At 41.6% G+C, this 20,985-nt stretch overlaps 1 protein-coding gene across 2 annotated transcripts in view; it reads right to left on the bottom strand.

The window, feature by feature from the left end:
- Window positions 1–6,468: 6,468 nt before the first annotated feature.
- The window catches only part of dync1h1 (dynein, cytoplasmic 1, heavy chain 1), a 62,351-nt gene continuing 47,834 nt past the window's right edge, over window positions 6,469–20,985 (bottom strand). For both annotated transcript variants that reach the window (XM_060933885.1, XM_060933886.1), the window contains exons 63-78: window positions 20,323–20,497; window positions 18,169–18,244; window positions 17,930–18,090; window positions 17,651–17,762; window positions 17,511–17,571; window positions 16,530–16,653; window positions 16,110–16,223; window positions 15,780–15,950; window positions 15,335–15,552; window positions 15,121–15,224; window positions 13,697–13,905; window positions 10,296–10,449; window positions 8,565–8,707; window positions 7,426–7,594; window positions 7,175–7,299; window positions 6,469–7,062 (exon numbers count right to left, since the gene is read on the bottom strand). In XM_060933885.1, the coding sequence (XP_060789868.1) occupies window positions 6,934–7,062; window positions 7,175–7,299; window positions 7,426–7,594; window positions 8,565–8,707; window positions 10,296–10,449; window positions 13,697–13,905; window positions 15,121–15,224; window positions 15,335–15,552; window positions 15,780–15,950; window positions 16,110–16,223; window positions 16,530–16,653; window positions 17,511–17,571; window positions 17,651–17,762; window positions 17,930–18,090; window positions 18,169–18,244; window positions 20,323–20,497 (2,245 nt within the window). In that variant the 3' untranslated portion in view covers window positions 6,469–6,933. The remainder of the gene's footprint in view (window positions 7,063–7,174; window positions 7,300–7,425; window positions 7,595–8,564; window positions 8,708–10,295; window positions 10,450–13,696; window positions 13,906–15,120; window positions 15,225–15,334; window positions 15,553–15,779; window positions 15,951–16,109; window positions 16,224–16,529; window positions 16,654–17,510; window positions 17,572–17,650; window positions 17,763–17,929; window positions 18,091–18,168; window positions 18,245–20,322; window positions 20,498–20,985) is intronic.

Here is a 20,985-nt window from a genome sequence, read left to right as displayed (position 1 = left end):
CTAGCAACGAGAGGCAAAGGGTAAAGAGGGTAGGCTATCATAGATTCTATTCGGAAGAGATCAACACAATTCTAGACTCCCAGAAGAGGAAGAGCTAGCACTAGAGAGTTCACCGGCGTTTTCATGCGCCATTTCCATTGAGTAGAACCAGAGTAGAACAGCCAGTGAACCGCAGCATGTTCTTCTGCTGACGTCACAACATGGCCGCGAGCCACGGACCCAGTTTTCTTGCGCTGTGCAATTAAAAGTTGGATATTTGCGTAACAACAGCTTCTTTTCACGTAATTATAACAGAAATCTAACATGTTTGCCATGTTGTATAGTTTATTTAAGAAATTGCATAGAGTCATGTTCGTGTCATCAGCCCTTTAAACTCCTGTGATGGCAGCGTTAATGCAGAAAAGTACAGTGAGATTTTGGAGAAACATATGCTGCCTTTAAGACAACATCTTTTCCAGGGATGTTTCAAGAAGACAATGCAAAACCACATTCTGCACACATTACAAAGGCATGGCTGTGGAAGAAGGTGGCGTCGGTCACCTCAGTCCCCAGTAGAAAATGTGTGGAGAATTTTGAAATGAAAAATGCAACGACACCAATGACCCGGTACTGTTGCACACCTTAAAGGGCTGATGACACGAACATGACTCTATGCAATTTCTTAAATAAACTATAAAACATGGCAAACGTTAGATTTCTGTTATAATTACGTGAAAAGAAGCTGTTATGCGAATATCCAACTTTTAATTGCACAGCGCAAGAAAACTGGGTCCGTGGCTCGCGGCCATGTTGTGACGTCAGCGGGAGAACACGCTGCGGTTCACTGGCTGTTCTACTCTGGTTCTACTCAATGGAAATGGCGCATGAAAACGCCGGTGAACTCTCTAGTGCTAGCTCTTCCTCTTCTGGGAGTCTAGAATTGTGTTGCTCTCTTCCGAATAGAATCTATGATAGCCTACCCTCTTTACCCTTTGCCTCTCGTTGCTAGGCGGCAGTTACATGAAAGCCGCAAGCTTTCACAAGCAAATACATGACTGATATCACGCCGACTTTATGATTACATTTATGATTATCATGTAGAATCTATAGCTCTACGTACCTTTATCTTATGTCATTTCACAATACATGTTCTGACAGGATGACTGTCTTTGGATCCGGCATAGCTACTAGTAGACCCCCTCCGGAATACTGGCAGTGTTGCCAGATTGGGAGGTTTCCCGCCCAGTTGGGCGGTTTCAAGTGCATTTTGGTGGGTTTTGAACATATTTTGGGCTGGAAAACGTCAGCAGTATCTGTTGCCAGATACTGCTGAAGTTTTATCTTATCGTTTACCTTCATCTTATGTCATTTCACAACACATGTTCTGACAGGAGGACTGTCTTTGGATCCGGCATAGCTACTAGTAGACCCCTTCCGGAATACTGGCAGATACTGTTGCCAGATACTGCTGAAGTTTTCCAGCCCAAAATATGTTCAAAACCCACCAAAATGCACTTGAAACCGCCCAACTGGGCGGGAAACCTCCCAATCTGGCAACACTGCCAGTATTCCGGAAGGGGTCTACTAGTAGCTATGCCGGATCCAAAGACAGTCCTCCTGTCAGAACATGTGTTGTGAAATGACATAAGATAAAGGTGCGTAGAGCTATAGATTCTACATGATAATCAAATGTAATCATAAAGTCGGCATGATATGTGTCATGTATTTGCTTGTGAAAGCTTGTGGCTTTCATGTAACTGCCGCCTAGCAACGAGAGGCAAAGGGTAAAGAGGGTAGGCTATCATAGATTCTATTCGGAAGAGATCAACACAATTCTAGACTCCCAGAAGAGGAAGAGCTAGCACTAGAGAGTTCACCGGCGTTTTCATGCGCCATTTCCATTGAGTAGAACCAGAGTAGAACAGCCAGTGAACCGCAGCGTGTTCTTCTGCTGACGTCACAACATGGCCGCGAGCCACGGACCCAGTTTTCTTGCGCTGTGCAATTAAAAGTTGGATATTTGCGTAACAACAGCTTCTTTTCACGTAATTATAACAGAAATCTAACATGTTTGCCATGTTGTATAGTTTATTTAAGAAATTGCATAGAGTCATGTTCGTGTCATCAGCCCTTTAAACTCCTGTGATGGCAGCGTTAATGCAGAAAAGTACAGTGAGATTTTGGAGAAACATATGCTGCCTTTAAGACAACATCTTTTCCAGGGATGTTTCAAGAAGACAATGCAAAACCACATTCTGCACACATTACAAAGGCATGGCTGTGGAAGAAGGTGGCGTCGGTCACCTCAGTCCCCAGTAGAAAATGTGTGGAGAATTTTGAAATGAAAAATGCAACGACACCAATGACCCGGTACTGTTGCACACCTTAAAGGGCTGATGACACGAACATGACTCTATGCAATTTCTTAAATAAACTATAAAACATGGCAAACATGTTAGATTTCTGTTATAATTACGTGAAAAGAAGCTGTTATGCGAATATCCAACTTTTAATTGCACAGCGCAAGAAAACTGGGTCCGTGGCTCGCGGCCATGTTGTGACGTCAGCGGGAGAACACGCTGCGGTTCACTGGCTGTTCTACTCTGGTTCTACTCAATGGAAATGGCGCATGAAAACGCCGGTGAACTCTCTAGTGCTAGCTCTTCCTCTTCTGGGAGTCTAGAATTGTGTTGCTCTCTTCCGAATAGAATCTATGATAGCCTACCCTCTTTACCCTTTGCCTCTCGTTGCTAGGCGGCAGTTACATGAAAGCCGCAAGCTTTCACAAGCAAATACATGACTGATATCACGCCGACTTTATGATTACATTTATGATTATCATGTAGAATCTATAGCTCTACGTACCTTTATCTTATGTCATTTCACAATACATGTTCTGACAGGATGACTGTCTTTGGATCCGGCATAGCTACTAGTAGACCCCCTCCGGAATACTGGCAGTGTTGCCAGATTGGGAGGTTTCCCGCCCAGTTGGGCGGTTTCAAGTGCATTTTGGTGGGTTTTGAACATATTTTGGGCTGGAAAACGTCAGCAGTATCTGGCAACAGATACTGCTGACGTTTTCCAGCCCAAAATATGTTCAAAACCCACCAAAATGCACTTGAAACCGCCCAACTGGGCGGGAAACCTCCCAATCTGGCAACACTGTGTAGGCACTGCTGATGGTAGTAACACACGTTTGTGCTGAACTGAACACCCAAGAGATTCTTTTAAGCTGGGAAGGGTGTCAAAACAATCCAAATCGAAGTGTTCAGAGCACAGGACGGATGTTGGTGAGGGCTCCCACTTGTCACAAGTGCGCCTGACTTGCTTCACCCACTTCGCATGCAGCTCGGGATCTCTAGGAAACTTGAATAAACTTACCCCATCCTTGTGGGTTTTGGAGCAAAAGCCGGCAACACAACGCGAAGGCATAATAACTATATACTGGGTGCGATTTGCTGGGGGGGATGGTGGGGATCATCCCCCCCTCTGGTTTTTATCTCTGCTGAAAAAAAATCCTCTGGGACAACCTCGTCAATAAAACAAACAAACCAAAAAAAAGTTGACATGACAGGCATGTTGTGAGACAGTTTTCTATGGTCTACATTGCACTCACTTTCAAAATGACCCGAAGTGGCAGCTTTGATGTTCACGAACGTCCCCAGCAAATAGATACATTGTAGATAATAACAATATCCAGAGTGTGAATGTGGATTTAGCGCCATGAATCACATCCTTACTGATGAGCGCAACAGAATGAATGTATCCACACTGACAGCCTTCTTTTCCTCGCTGTCAATGGGCCAGACGTGCGTTCCTTCCCTGCTGAGAAATTCGCAGAAATGTGGATTAAAGAAGGGCGAAACACGGCGGATAGCGCACCGACGGGAAAGCAGAAAAGACCACATGAACTGCGCCATCAGAGCAAACTGTTCATTTAGTATTCATGTATTTTAGTGATTTTCGAGTCACTGTCCATTTAATCCGGAAGGAGAGAAACATCACAGCAACGCGACAAGCAATGCGAACTTTGTTGTGTGTTAGTGTATTTAGTCAGAGAGATAGGAAGATGAATTTACTATCTCTGGTTTAGTGTTCATTTTCATTTAGTGTTTGTGGCAGCGGGGGTGTGGTCAAGCATCGGTCTGTGACAGAAGGACGGCAGGACAGAACTGATTTCACACAACTCGCTTTTATTCAGCTTTTCAGCTTCTATCTGCACTCACACACACATCAGTCGTCTAGTTGTGGAGAGAGCTCCCGCTGCTCTCTCTCTCCCTCCTTAAATAGGGCGCGGTCACTGGGAAGACACACAAACACATGAATTAACGACAGGTGTAGTGATTCTGCCACTTACCTTCCCTGACTCCGCCCTCCTGTCACAGACCGATGCTTGACCACGCCCCCGCTGCCACAGTGTTATTCATTTGATATCATCGGATGTTATTGAGCTGTTAGCCTATTGTTACCTTAGTTTTGTGACGTTTCATGATTAAAAAAAAACATCCCCCCCTTCTGGTTTTTTGACAAATCGCACCCTGACTATATATATAATAATGTCTAATAAAAATACTAATAATGATAAACTGAACACCTGTCGCATCAACAACAAACTGGTAAGTTAGGAGGAAGGTTCTTTCACTGACGTCATATAGCTCCTCATTCATCTCCTGGGTGCTGCAGCCCCGTCAAATTTGCCCAAATAGCCGCATTTATCATCATAACTTGTAAAATAGGCGCCTTCGTGAATTAATATATGGATCATTGGGAATTACTTTTTATGTTATAAAACATCGCCAAAGATGTCAAAAATGTGTAATCAGCACTTTAAGTTACCTTTGCCAAAGGCACTGACAACCCCATACCATGACAGGCCCTGGCTTTTGGACCTGTTGCTGGTCACAGTCTGGATGCTCCTTTGTGCCTTTGGTCCGGAGCACATGGCATCCATTTCTTCCAAAAAAGACCTGGAATACTGATTCATCTGACCACAATGCACATTTCCATAGATGAATGACAGTTCCTGATGCAGTGCTGTCTGAGGGATCAGAGATCACAGGCATTTAGCAGACGCTGCTATCCAAACTGACATACAACATACCCAGAGCAGCCTGGGGAGCAGTTGGGGGTTAGGTGCCTTGCTCAAGGGCACATCAGTCATTCCTGCTGGTCCAGGGAATCAAACCAGCAACCTTTTGGTCCCAAAGCTGCTTCTCTAACCATTAGTCCATGGCTAATTTGGTCACTGGTGTTCAGCTTAAGCTTGGGCCCTTTACGCAATGAAATTCCTCCAGAGTCCTTGAATAGTTTAATGATAAACTGTAGATGCACTGTAAAGAGTGAAATATCCAAATTCCTTCGTATCTTTCTCTGAGGAACAGTGTTTTTAAACGTTTCAATAATTTTCTTGTGGATTTGTTAAAAAACTGGAGATCCTCGGCCCATCTTTGCTCCTTAAAGACTAGCCATTTCCCAGCCAATTTCCCATTAAGTATTTCTTTATAAGTCTCAGTTTCTGCATACACACATTCCAGACCCATTATTTTGGGTAATAACATGCCACTGAAGTTTTGATATACTGGCGAAATGGCATAACTGTAGCTGATCGTCAGTACCCAGGAGGTCCTATTTTTGTTCCTATATTACAATTCTCATTAATTTCCAGTAAGCCCTTTCAGGGTCAGAGTGAAGGTGGTTCCATTGTACATCCTGGTAACACGAAGCACAAGGTGGGAGAATAAACTCAAGATGGGACGTCAGTGCACCATGCACATTCACACCTAGTTGCATATTTTTGGACAGTGGGAGGAATATATATTATTTTTCTGTCCACATTCACTGGATATGAGCAATCACATATTCTGATTGGCTACTCTACTACTCAGACATTGGCTCATATACTGTGAGTAGAGAAAAACAAAAATGGTGGCGCATGTTGCTGAACCAACCGAGGATGAAAAAAACTACTCGAAAACACCCCCCCCCCAAAAAAAAAAAAAAAATTTAAATGGAAAGAATGTATTTGATGGTAAAAACGTCTTATTTTTCAAGAATTATTGCATTTCAATCTCATCATACATGGCTTATAGCCAACTCAGCGCTACGCACCTCATCGGCTATCAGCTCATGTACGACTTGATTTTGTGGAATAACTAGGGGGGGGGGGGGGGGGGGGGACAAACAAACCACACAACACACGAAAGTTTGTGAACCCTTTAGAATTTTCTATATTTCTGCATAAATATGACCTAAAACATCAGATTTTCACACAAGTCCTAAAAATAGATAAAAAGAACCCAGTTAAACAAAGACAAATATTATACCTGGTCATTTATTTATTGAGCATAATGATCCAATATTACATATCTAAGTGGCAAAAGTATGTGAACCTCTAGGATTAGCAGTTAATTTGAAGGTGAAATTAGAGTCAGGTGTTTTACTTTACTCATTATTTAGCAGAGAGTAAATAAAAACAGGAGTACAATAGACAGGTTATGCATTTTATTTTTGAGTTTGATGCACATTTGTACGAGTACACACACATTAAACAAGGAGTACATGTTCAAGAGCATTCAAAAAAAACCCTCCCTTCCTTACATGACCGAATTCTGAAACCCTGCAAACTGTTCTGACCTGAAATCCTCTCCAACAATGACTCTTTTCAATTGTAAAAAAAAGAACCAAACATGCAAAACTCCGATCAACATTCATTTTTCCGTCCTAAACACCTACAGCTTCCTTTCGTTTTAAAACACCCATCAGGAGTCCAACACTCCATCAGTGGTTAATCCATTTATCAACATTTCCTTGACATTCTAATCTACCGAGTGAAATGGTTACATTTTCAACACAAGGTTATGCATTCAAAGAAATTACCCACCAAACTATGAAGAACTACAACGAACAGGAGACAATTAGGAGTTACTTTTAACACTTAAGCCAAGCAATAATCTACTCTGTGCAGAGGATGGCCACGCCACGCTCGTAGAAGTTGTGTGGGTCTTCCTTTGTGGCAATGTCGAAGTCCACTGTAAAGATAAGATCTGTACGAGTGAAGTTCAGGTACACTGGCAGGGTGACCTGAAGACAAAGAATAAAGGTGGCCGTTTTACAACGTGGTAAGAGGTTCAAGGTAATATTACAAATGCACACAGGCTAAACACAAATGAAAAATGAATTATTGATCCTTTACCATGTTCCTCTTTTCCACATTGCTTTGCTTCACCCATCGCAGCTGTGTGAGAGGCAGCTCAGTGGAGATAGCAGTGGATAGAGAGAGCTTGTTGTTGGTGCAAGTGGCTCCCTGCAGCTTCAGGCCTTTACAGAAATGGAAATCAAAACTCACTTAAGTGACAAGCACACATCAGATGAAGCTGCACAGTAGAAGATATTCCCCACTGAAAATACTCTAGCCATCTAGGAAGCTAGTATTGTTTCACTCACCCTTGATACCAAAGCTACAGGCATCAAGTGCTGCTCCCTGTGCTGTGGTGACGTTGACCTCCAGAGCAAGTTCTTCCAAAGACCAGCTGTTGGCTTGAGCCACATACTGACGAGTTGCAGTGATGTAGGCCTCTGGCACGAACAGGCTGCCCAGGTTCACATGGATATTCTTAAAAAAAAAAAAAAAAAAAATTGTTCAACACCATTCGCCTCAAACTACTTGTGCAAGGTTTTTCTCCCCCGCCACCAACAAGAGAAACCGTAATACTTCGTATTTGAGTTCAATTACACTACAGTGTATATTGAACAGTCCATTTGGTCCACCTTTAATGCCACTTGGTGCTACAGAAGCTTAACACCTATAGAGAAATTCTAAAAAGCATGTGAATGGACAAGTTACAGAAGTGTCTTCCAGGAAATTATCAATATTGACCTTCACTTTTTCATTTACACACACCGATTTATGCATGTTGACAAAAAGCTCCAAAATGCCAATTCTGATTTCCTGAACATGTTTAATTAGGTCTATAGTTTTAGGATCGATGCTGCTGTGAAATCTGAGAAATGATTCTAAGCCCTCAAAGAATCCAGATCTCTGTAAAGCAGCTTTGCCTAGATACTGCTGAAAGCACTGTGTAAATAAAACTGGATTAATTTAATGGATGTTGGTTCACACTGCTCTAGAACGATAGTGAAAGTAGCAGTAAATTAAGCCAACAACCTCAGTCAAAATCAGGTCATAAAAGCCGTATTCGAAACATTTATACAAGTTGTCTGTTGCCGTTTGGGGGACCTCAAAGACCACAATCGGAACTTGTGATCCATCTTTCTCACCAGGAAGAAAACAAAACATCCATATAGCACAGAAAGCCAGCACCACGATTCAACCTGCTAATGTCTTTACAAGTTGAACTGAACTCCTGCTGATAGGAGATCTAGTGGATCTTTCACAATTGCCTGGAAAAATCACATTACATGTGTGTGTGTGTGGGGGTGGGGTGGGGGGGGCACCTCCCACAAATTTCAAACTTTCACGAAATGAATTTTTAAGCACTCATTGGAATTCATAAAGGTACTTTTTGAAAACTCATTGTTTGGAAGTAGTTTCATGACTAGGACTGACAGTTGTTTGGGTTTACCTTTAGCTCTTTAGCGCCCCCGCTGGCTGCTCCCTGTGAGATCTGCTGCAGCTGTTTGATACGCTCACTGAAGTCAGCCACCCACTGGATCACAGTCATAGACCCAGGGACAGTGTAACGGCACCAGCTATGGGGCAGAATGCCTAAGGAAACCAAAGAATTCATTCAAAATTTTATTTATTTATATGAGTGATTCCACGCTTATGGGTACTGAAATGGGGACATGAACTTATTTTTAAAAATTCACCTAAAACCATTTCCTTTTTTACCATCAGGTCACAAAACATGTAATCTTTAATGAATGATATGTTAAAAGATAACTTTAATTTTCTGAGATGTAATAAAAGCATATTTATATGCCAAAGTCAAGCCTATGAGTTCCAAAATGATGTCTGTTACATTACTTCTGTTAGATTGTCCATCTCGCGCCTGTTACAAATTAATTACAATCTAGCTCTATACCATGTTAATCTTATTGAAAGAATGTGTATGTTTATTCTACTACACATGTTTATTAATTATATTTGCTAAAACATCACCTTCCTAGGTTTCAAAAAGTAATTCTACATTGTTAAAATTGAGAATATATATGTCCACAACACTTCTGTTACGTTCTGACTTTGGCATATAAATGTGTTTTTATTACATCTCAGAAAATTAAAGTTATCTTTTAACATATCATTCATTAAAGATTACATGTTTTGTGACCTGATGGTAAAAAAAAGAAATGGTTTTAGGTGAATTTTTAAAAATAAGTTCATGTCCCCATTTCAGTACCCATAAGCGTGGAATCACTCTCACTCACTCAATATATATATATATATATATATATATATATATATATATATATATATATATATATATATATATATATATATACACACACACACACACACACACACACACACACACACAGGGGTGATAGCGTTCCGGCGCCGCGCCGGATTTCCGGCGTACCGCGGAGCCGGGAAAAAAAAAAAAAACCTAGTTCGCCCATTATCCTCTGTCATTCTGAGATGCGCAGATAGACAGTAAAGGGAATTCCCTTTACTGTCTATCTGCGCATCTCAGAATGACACAGGATAATGGGCGAACTAGATTTTTTTTTTCCGGCGCCGCGGTACGCCGGAAATCCGGCGCGGCGCCGGAACGCTATCACCCCTGCATATATATATATATATATATATATATATATATATATATATATATATATATATATATATATATATATCATAAGGTTGTCAAAACAATGCCACAGTGAATGCATGCCATAATCAATAGGTAAAGGCAGTTCAAGGAAATATTAGTGAGAGAGACTTTTTGGCCGAACAGCATTTTGCTTATTGCATGAGACCCGCATCAGTGTACATCACGTGTCACAAATTAGTAAAGCAAGCTCTTGCAGCACCGAGAGTGCCGAAAGAAAAAGAAATTCATTTTTCCACGCTTGTTTATTTGCTGTCTGAATCTGGGGTAACAGTGTTGCACAAATTAAACAGCAACAGAAGTGTTGACATTCAATTAGCAGCCTAATATTTACAAGGTGCCTACAGAAATGACAATTCCTTAATTGCAATTATTTGTACGACACTCAGTGAAGCTCTCAGTTTAAAATGAATTTAAATAACAGATTTGTGAGGATCTATTATAAAAAGGTAATTTAAAATTTTTTTAACTTTTTACATTTCGACAATCTTTTTAATAAGATTTGCTCCAGCACAAGTAACCCACCTTTGACAAGGTCGTTGATTAGTGTTCGGAGCACGTTGGTCTGCTTCTTTTTGCCCACGCACACCTGAACAACATCAGTGAGGTCCTGACGCACATCTTGCAACATCCGAGAGCCCATCTTTACCTCTCGCTCGAAGAAACGGAATAGAGGATCCTATAGTTGGAAAGGCAATGGGAATAACGTAGGTGTCCAATTTAACCACAGACAGCACAGGCAAGTTATAATCCTTTATACCGCTGCACAGCTCTGACAGTACATCCTGTTCCAACCTGAATAGGTTTACAGTAATGTGTGTTCTAATACGTTATCCTTCTTGTAGTAACAGGTCCTAGAAAACTACTTGTATGGCAGACACTCCAGATAAACCAAGACCGATAACGAGGGATTTAAAAAAAAGTAACAGTCATGGTGCTTTGCTAGGTTTCCCAAAATCTTCTGGACAGAGGCGTAAACAAACTAAACTTGTCTCTTGGGCGCTTCACAACACTTAATCCAACTAAAAACAATTAAAATACATGGCACGTCATTCATTGTAAATCAGTGTTTTGTTGAATCTTTCAATTCACACGACCCAGGCGTTTTCTTCATACAACCATGCAGTATGTTACTCCTTACATGAAAATCTATTGTAAATCATATACTTGCACTATTTATATAAAAAAAAAAAAAAAAAAAAAACCACCACACAGCATTGAACTTTACTCTACCGTTCATGATCAGATCTGTTTTTATGAAGGCAAACGGAACCACAGCTACATTTAAATCAAGGCCATAGTTTCCATTTTAGTCTTTTCCCTGTCCATAAACCTCCACAAAACAAACTAGCGTCGTGTCTCAAGTCGCCAACTCGGGTTTTCCCATTTAGATTTACCACTGAATTTTAAAAACCTCTCATTTAGCAATCAAACCTACTGAAATAATTTTCTAGCTTAGTAAATATTTTTGAATACAAGATCAGAGTTTTTGACTCAAGATGCAGCAATCACAAGGACGACAAATCTTTAAAGAGAAACAGAGCTGGTCAGTCTGCTTATTGTGACTGTGCATGAAATCCCTCAACATTTTGCAGTTTGACTTGGAACCCTGAGGGACAGGAATGTTTTAGCTCTGATGTGCCATCTAGTGAATGTCGCACTCAATCCTCCACATGTACATAAGGTACACAGAAGAGTATATGAAGAATGTTTGCACTGCCGCCACTTCTGTACGTCATGCGTCAAGTATAAGCCGGACTCATCTGCTTCACGTGGGGCTGTATCAGTTAACGTCTGAAAACTCTACCTTGAGTTACATCAACTGCAAATTACAGAAGATACTCGAGCTGCAACGGAAGCTCTGCAACAGAAAGTGAAATGGTTCATGTTTGAAGAAACCCATGTCTCTGAACTTTGTCATGCATTGACTGATTCTGCTACATTTTTTTCATGCTCTCAGGTTAGCCTGCTGGATATACAGTACTGCGCAAAACGTCTTAGGCACCCTGTTTTTAGTAAAAACGGTTATAGATTTTTATTTTATGACTTCTACATTATCGAGTCAGTACAACACTATTTCCAAATATTAGTTTTCCAGCATAAAATTTAATACTATAGAAATCTGTGCGTCAGTATAGAAAGCAGCATATTCTGCAAAAACAAGTAGCCAGTGTGAAAGTCTCCAGAAGAACTGTGGCAGGTTCAAGATGTTTTAGCTGGTAAAACTTACCAGCTAAATTTCCTCATAAAATTGCAAAACGTGTACCTGAATTTTTTTTTTTAAAAGCAAAAGGGTTGCCACACCAAATATTGACTTTGTTTCATTTAGATCAGCATTTTATGAAATACTCCGGCCATCCCTTCATTCTGAAGCCCTTGACGTGTATCTGTTTTCTGCATTGTGATGCCGTCACATTGGCTGATTAGATAATTGCAAAAACATGCAGGTGTATCTAATAAAGTGGACTGCCAGAGTCTATGCTATACAATAAGATCACAGAGACCATGACAATGGAGCATTTATAGGCTAATAAATAAATAAAATAAATCTGGCAACCCATTAACTGTTCTGTCCACTGCTCCTCTCTTGCTCATAGGGCAGCGTGATTCTTGCACTAATGGGCCTCTATTGGCACTTCTTGTACGGTAGGTTCCATTTTTGATGACTAGGTGCAATAAGAACTTTATGGAAGCTAAGTGGGAGGTAGGGTAGTACTTAAGACCAGTCTCAAAACCACTTTTTGAAGGTCTTCATCTCGTCTCGGAATCGAGCAAGACATAACCTTCCGGGTGAGGTACAAAATGTGTTTATGGAAAGGCAGGGTGGGTATAACCTGAGAGGGGAAATGAATTTTAAGAGAGTAAATGTTAGAACAACTCTGAAAAGTATGTGCATAACAGTCTGTGGGGTGCAACTGTGGAATGGTCTGGATAATGAGCTCAAAAATAGCACCAACATAAAACTGTTTAAAAAATTATATAAAAACATGTTACTAAAAATATATGAGAATGAGGACAGGCAGACTATATAGGTGATGAAACTGAGCGCAAGTCTGTGACTGGTCTTCTTGCATTTTGTCTATAGTTATACAGTAGGTATGTGTATATGTATGTACTGTATATATGTATTGTATATATGCATAACAAGTATCTGTATATATGATTTGGTCGATATTATACCATGTTGGTATGTCTTGGCACGTTTTATTTTTTGTTTGTTACTTTTGTTTTCTTTTGTGTATATAGTTCATTATGGCGGAAAGTGACGTTTGAGTAGCGGTGGTATAGAGGGTTAGGATTTGATAAGTTATTTACTTCTTCCTAATCCTTTCTGAACATTATTATGTTACTGCCTTGTGGCTACGCTATTCTGTTTGTTTATGATGATGTTTTGATTATTGTATTTTTAATTTTTTTAATCCTCCTTTACTGTTCGGAATAAAGCAATCAATCAAAAGCTCATTTATACTCCGTCTTGTTTTGGTCTCGGACATAGAGAACTGTTATTTCAAGACTAGTCAAGACCACAACTGTGGGGATTTCACCAAATTGTCTGATTTATTTAACATTACTGCGACTGGATGTAAAACTTCCTGTTTCAACTGCAACCACGAATGTGACTCATTGGCAATTCAAAATTTTCATTACTGTTAATGGCTGTCACCCCTCCCTGTACACCCACTGGTCTGGTCCTGCTCTTGACTCTGTCTCGCCCTGCTTTGGTATTGTTCTCAACTCCTCAAAGTCTTGGTCTCATCTGTACAGCTCATCAAATGAATGGAAGGCATATTATATTTTTTTATATATAAAAATGAGGACTTTAATACCACTTGTTGAATGCGGAGAGCCTTGGTTTCCCAATGGAAAAGCCACCATTGGATGCACTTGTGATGGTTACAATTCAAAGACAGTGTTTCAGAACCCACCTTGATGTTCTCCACAGTACGTTTAAGTGGATTGACAGACAGTGGAATAAGCTGGAGCCAGTTGCATGCAGTACTGTGCAGCGTCCTCATCCATGCCGGTTGGGCATCTGAGGATGACGCTGTGCGTTGTTTCTTCTCAGTCTCGTAGGCAAGGTCGTCCTCATCCTCCAACATCTGCATTTTCAGCAGTTTACCCATCATGTCTGTGCCTGGGGAGAGCAGGGAAGGGAGGCAGGACACCATGGCAGAGGGAGGTGGAGGAGGACAGGAACGAAAACAGGCGGAACCAGAATTGCCCCATTGGGAATTATTGAGGGGGGAGGGGAAGAAAAAAAAAATGGTGGTTGACAAACTTGCAGGGATAATTTGCTTTTACTGAAACTCAGTTAATAAGAACTTATAAGCAAAAAGCAGAAAGCCACTTGTCGCCAACAGGCAAATGGGACATCACACATTGCATATTTCAGGGATTTCATGCATAGTGGGTGATAACTAAGCAGCTTTGACTAAATAAAGAGGTTGGACGCTAGACTGTGTTGACATGATGGCAGTGAAATACAGCTGCTGGAGGGTCAGGACGCAGCCCAGCCCTCAGGAGGGGGGACACGCACACACACAGTGTGTATGGCACCTCTTGCTATTGTGGGACAAAGAGCTCATATCCATATTTCCACTGAATGGATTAAAATGGAAAAAGATGGATTATATGGCCAAAGGTTTGTGGACACCTGACCATCACACCCATGTGAGCCTTCCCTAAACTGTTGTCAAAAGTTGGAAGCACACTTTCTATGCTTTAGCATTACAGTTTTCCCTTCACTGATACAAAGGTGCCTCGTCCAAACTGGTTCCAGCAGGACAATGCCACTGTGCACAAAGCAAGATCCGTGAAGGCATGGTCTGCCAAGACGGGAGTGGAACAACTCGAGCAGCCTTTACAGATGCCTGACCTCAACCCCAATGAGCACTTTTGGGATGAACTGGAACCAGGTCTTCTCACCTGACCTCACTAATGCTTTTATGCTTGAATGGGAAAAATCCCCACAGCCATGCTCCAAAATATAGTGGAAAGCCTTCCCAGAATAGTGAAGCGTGAAGGTTATAAATGTAAAGGGGACACTAAATATGGAATAGGCTGTTCAAAAGCACATGGGTGTAATGGTCAGACATCTCCAAACTTGAGCCATATAGTTTACAAATGGTGTGAGTAAGTCAATATGAGCTGCTGGAGATCACACAACTGTGGGATTGCACATTCAGCTCAGGGCACACCATGGAAACAAGTCCTATGTAAAACGTGGTCTGTTCAAGGTCTGGTGGATGCTGACAATCTGTTAGAGAAAGCACTCTGAAGAGGAGAATCATTAATAGGGGAAACATGAAAAGACAGAAACATGACAGACAGAGGGGACGAATAACCGCACCCTGTGTGGTGAGAAGAACCTTCTCAGCGTTGCTTGGCAAACCCAACCAAGATGGAGTCTGAGTATCTGGGAGCATCTCCACCCAGTGCATGAACTCTTCACGTCTATAAAACAAAAACATGTTAATTCTGAACATTATAATAAAAGTAATAGAAAGGGGCCAACCCCTTAAAGTGTTCTAATCCTATGTTGCAGATCTCATTTTTTCACTAACCGAATACCATCTGGCATTTTAATATCCTTGTGGCCATCCACTTTGAGTGCTAGCTTGAATTCACTGTCAAAGCTGCCAGTGGTAAAGATGCGCTCCAGGAAAGTGTTCAGAAGGCGCTGGTCAAATTCATTATCAATACGGCCTCCATATATAGACTGGGCCATCAGGGTCTTCAGTGCTGCCCATGGTATCTTGTCAGGAGAGATGTTTTGTCGACCCTGTTATAGACAAAATGGGGGAAAATCATGCTCAGAAGTTCTTTAATGTGCATTTTCTAAGAACTTTATATACAAACAAACACTCTTATACAATGGCTTCAGGCTTATGAATAACCAGCAACATGGATGGATTTATCTGAAAAATCCTTGATGTATTAGTGCTGTATTTACCCAACTCCAATAAACATATGAATCCTCATGTAAAGAAGATTTAAATGACTTCAGACCTTGGCAGTGTCGTCCAGCCAGGTATCGACTGTGTCACAGGCTGAGCGCAGGTCAGACTCTCCAAACTCGTACTTCTTGGACCAGCCAAGTGGCGCATAGCGGAGACGCTCCTGGATGACCGCGTGGAACCAGGCCAGGAGAAAGTACAGCCGTGCACGCTCATTAGGAGCCTGAAACAGAATATACAGTTGCTTAGAAACTAGAAATATTTATACCCAAGACAATAATAGAAACTATTTATATTAAAAAAAAAAGGGCAAGAGATGGGGGGGGGGGGGGGGGGGATTCAAGCTTTGTTACAGGAAGCCGTGTTTGAGCTCCGTCTTCACCTTGCACATGCGAGCCACTGGAATACTACTGAAAGTTCTCAGCATGTTGGCCTTCACACCAGGAGGTGGCTCAAAGACAAAGATACGACCAGCACGTAGCAGGTTCACAGGAACCTTCAGAAGAAATCAACTGTCAAAAATCTGTATCAAGTAACAGTCAAATATCTCCAAGCTTTGATCATCCAGTTCTGCTTGATTTTTTATTTATTTATTTTTTTAAACGCAAGCTGTACACAGAATCAAAGGAGGTTAAATAATTCAAGTAACCAGACCATCATAGTTCGTATGATCCTTGGCTTATTTTAAACCATCAAACTAACCAATGACATGGAGTTCTAAGAGCAACAGCCATTTTTAACCTAATTAAATACAAAATAGTAGGTGGACATTGACAGTAGAGACACACTGAGTGCGGCTGACCTTAGGGTTGATCTCCATGGTGAGGAAGAGGCGGAAGCTGGCGTGAGGCTGCATGGAGTGCAGCTTCTTCTCCAGCTGCATGAGCCAACCAGGAGCCAGGTGTACATTCTCCAACATCACCCATCTATTTGACAATGCAAGAGTACATGTTTAAGCCTACAGAGATAAACAGCTCTCTGTAATTATACTCACTGCAGGCCAGGTATCTTAAAGGAACAGTCCACCGTACTTCCATAATGAAATATGCTCTTATCTGAATTGAGACGAGCTGCTCCGTACCTCTCCGAGCTTTGCGCGACCTCCCAGTCAGTCAGACGCGCTGTCACTCCTGTTAGCAATGTAGCTAGGCTCAGTATGGCCAATGGTATTTTTTGGGGCTGTAGTTAGATGCGACCAAACTCTTCCGCGTTTTTCCTGTTTACATAGGTTTATATGACCAGTGATATGAAACAAGTTCAGTTACACAAATTGAAACGTAGCGATTTTTTATGCTATGGAAAGTCCACACTATAATGACAGGCGTACTAACACCTTCTGCGCGCTTCGGCAGCGCACTGATACGGAGCTCAGATATCAATGCGCTGCCGAAGCGCGCAGAAGGTGTTAGTACGCCTGTCATTATAGTGCGGACTTTCCATAGCATAGAAAATCGCTACGTTTCAATTTGTGTAACTGAACTTTGTTTCATATCACTGGTCATATAAACCTATGTAAACAGGAAAAACGCGGAAGAGTTTGGTCGCATCTAACTACAGCCCCAAAAAATACCATTGGCCATGCTGAGCCTAGCTACATTGCTAACAGGAGTGACAGCACGTCTGACTGCGTCTGACTGACTGGGAGGTTGCGCAAAGCTCGGAGAGGTACGGAGCAGCTCGTCTCAATTCAGATAAGAGCATATTTCATTATGGAAGTACGGTGGACTGTTCCTTTAACACCCCAAAATTTCAGAGAAGTCTGACCACAAGAGGTCTTGCCCACCTTCCAGATTTGACTGCGGTGTTAATGTCTCTGTCAGCCTTGTTGAAGCCCTCAGCAGAACCTGTACAGAAAAATAAAGTTAACAGTCTGTTCATCTTTGTAAGGCTAATGTGAATATAGGTAGGAGACTGATTTCTTACCAATGGAGATGGAGGTAATGTGCTTGTTTTGCTCAGCAGCCAAGTCTCTAACCAGGCCACTGGCATCATAACCAGGCACCGAGCACATAAGCACCGGAGTTCCTGGCTTCACCTAGAAAAGGGTTAATTATGCAGATCAAAAAGGTATGGTGACTCATTTCATCAGAATTAAATACTGAAATGCTGCAAACATTTTCAAAATACAGAATCATTTTGGCACGTAGCATTTAATTAAAAAACATAATTAAAAAAAAAAAATCCTCAAAAGCAAGTCTCTACCTCACTGTCCACAATGTTGGCCAAGTCCAGTGGCTGTTCAATAATGGACATGAAGTTCTCTCCCAAGACCTTGGACACAAAGATGGAGGACATTGCGAGCATACGATCTGGTCGGAATGCCTGGATTAGAAGCAGCTGGTGCACAGCTTGGCCAATGGGAGCTAAAGGACAAAAAGCATAAGCATAAAATCTCTAAGGTTTATCTGAAACTCGTTCACAAAAATGCCACTACAACTTACTGGTTGTTTTGTCCTCTGCCCAGAGGTATGGCACAGAGAGCTCAGGAGAGTTACTCTCTACCCACATGAAGAATTGCTGAAAACACAAATAAAAACTTTATTACAACCCATTCTCCCTCACCTCCATGCATTACTCTCTAATACAGTCAGGTACATAAACTGGATATTGACAAAGTTATTTCGGCTGCCACTTGGTTATTGGAGCTGAAATTAAATAACGTACATAAACTACAGACGTTCAGTTCAATTTAAAATGGCCCGTACATCAACATCAGGTGAACGTTGTAGGAATTACAGCACTTTGTGTGGCCCCCTGTGAAGCAGCATTCAATGAGTTTTGAAGCATTTGGATAAATACAGAAATGATCCTGCTGCTTTTGCCAGCAGTCACATCAATAAACACAAGGGAATCAGTTCCAGTGCCAACCATAAATGCCCACAAATATAAAATGAGTTGGTATGCTTCAGATCATGAACAGTTCTTGCCCTTCTTCATACTCTTCTCACAATCATTCTATTACTAATTGATTTTTTTTTTTTTTAGTGACGCCCCTTTGGACTTCATATTGAAAGTTGAGAACAACAGATTCCGAATGCAAGTGTCACACTCAAAAATCAACTCTCCACTTTTGATCTCTGCTTACTTGTAAGGGAAATAACACATGGGCATGGAACAGTTAGCCAGCCAACTGTCCAGTTACTTTTGGTCCCTTAATAAGCCATATATAAAAAGTGCTGCAAATCCTGCTCTGTTCACCTGGTTTGGATGTAAATATACTGCAAAGTCACCATAAACTCTATGAACTTTCACATAAAACACACCAAGTTTGTGTCTCCCACCTTTAGTGAAGTTAGAGTTATTTTAAACAAACAAACCCCACCCACCCAACACCCCCATCCCGTGTCTTGTCCACACAGTGCCATAAGGACTAACTACCATGCACCTGTTCCAGATTAGAGCACACTCTAAAAACACACAGACTTGGCCAAGTGTGTGCGCGCTGTAGCGTCTCACATTACCAAGCCATGCATATGTGTACTGCTTTTCTGGTTTTGACTTTGTTTTATGTATTTGGACTCGGCCTTTGCCTCCACCACTCAGTTTGTGCCTCACTTGATCATTGCCCATTTCAAGACCCTGCCTTTGTCTCGCGCTTTTGAACTGTTTGCAAATAAACACTCTCCCTGCAATTACATTCATCATTCACCTACTTGCATGACACTAACCCATGTGCTCCTCTTCTCACCAGAGAAGTCGTCGTCTTTATCACATGCACAGTGAAATCTGTCCTCTGCATTTAACCCATCTGAAGCAGTGAAGAGTGCACACAGAGCCACAGAGCAGTGGGCAGCTAGGCTACAGTGACCAAGTGATCAGTTGGGGGTTGGGTGCCTTTGCTCAAGGGCACTTCAGCCCATGGCTGCCCCATGTTAACCTAACCGCACGTCTTTGAACTGTGTGGGGGGGGAGGGGCACATGGAAGAAACCCATGCAGACACGGGGAGAACATGCAAATTCCACATAGGAAGGCTCCTGTCGGCCGCTGGGCTTGAACCCAGAACCTTCTTGCTGTGAGGTGACACTACACCACCGTGCAGCCCCTTTAATAATAAGTAATCAAGTCCACAGTCAAGTTAACACGTTAGTGGCATTTAAAAAAAAAAAAAAACCACACAAAAAAAAAAAACCCCAAAACGGTTTAACTAACTTAGCTTGGGTGTCCATTATTAAGAATTATTGAGAAAGGTGATCAAAGGGCTGATAAAAGGACAAAATGACTGCTGATACCACCAAGCTAGTTTAGCACCTAGTTAAAGCATTCTAGCTGCGATTTTATACCCCATAGCACAACAAAACGACAACGATTTGCAACACATGAACGGTGAAGATTTAGAAAAACACAGCGAGTCAGTGGGTGGACACTGACAACCGCCTCATATCCATAAAATACGAAGAAAATCACTGCCGTCATTCAGGATCCTTTAACTAGACTTAAAGCTGAAAGTCTGCATGATTTAATTTCCTGTATACTGTGGTAGACAGCTAAAATAACAGTCAATGTTCTCTCATATTCAGATGTATATGTATGCATGTATGTGACTGTACAAACACTGAAAGTTTGTGTCCTTCATTACTCCTTAAATCTGCCTCACCTCATCAGCCTGTACTTTAGCCACCAGGTCTCTGAAGGCAGGCAGGCGGCTGAGACGCACCATGGCCTCGCTCTGCTCGGTGCTCAGGCCCTTCACCTTAGGCACAGCTATGCCTGTCAGGACAATCTCCTTCTCACGTAGGAAGTGTTGGAACTCTGGGTCGTATGATGGTTCACTGAAATGCAACAGGAAATTTGTGAGGAAGTAAGTGGTAAGCAAGTTTGTCATTACAATACAGCAGAGGCCTTCTACGCTGAGCACCCACTGTCCTGCACATAGTTCAGCTCACATTCTCCAACAGACAAACGAACAAACCAGTAATACCCAAGAGCAGGAGTTCCTTAGCTTACATTTCTTCCTTGTTTTATCTGACAAGACAATAGCATGGCTTACAACACAGATGTTGAATTTTTTTTTTTTTAGGCACACGTGATCTAGAACTGGTTTGGATTTTATATAAAACGGACATGACCCAATCAACAGAGTACTGATAAAGGAAGTACAGGACTAGAAAAAAAACAAAGTAGTACACCTTAATATTTTAAATTATGGAACCCACTATTTAACCCAAAAATCAGGCGTGTTGATCTCTCTCACACATACACCAAAAAAAAAAAAAAATGCAGAACAAGGGGTACTGCAGGATTGGGATCCCATTTATTA

This window comes from Neoarius graeffei, chromosome 11 (assembly GCF_027579695.1).
Source record: "Neoarius graeffei isolate fNeoGra1 chromosome 11, fNeoGra1.pri, whole genome shotgun sequence".
Classification (NCBI taxonomy): Eukaryota; Metazoa; Chordata; class Actinopteri; order Siluriformes; family Ariidae; genus Neoarius; species Neoarius graeffei.
Note: the sequence above shows the minus strand (reverse complement) of the source record. Positions and strands in the feature narration are given on the sequence as shown.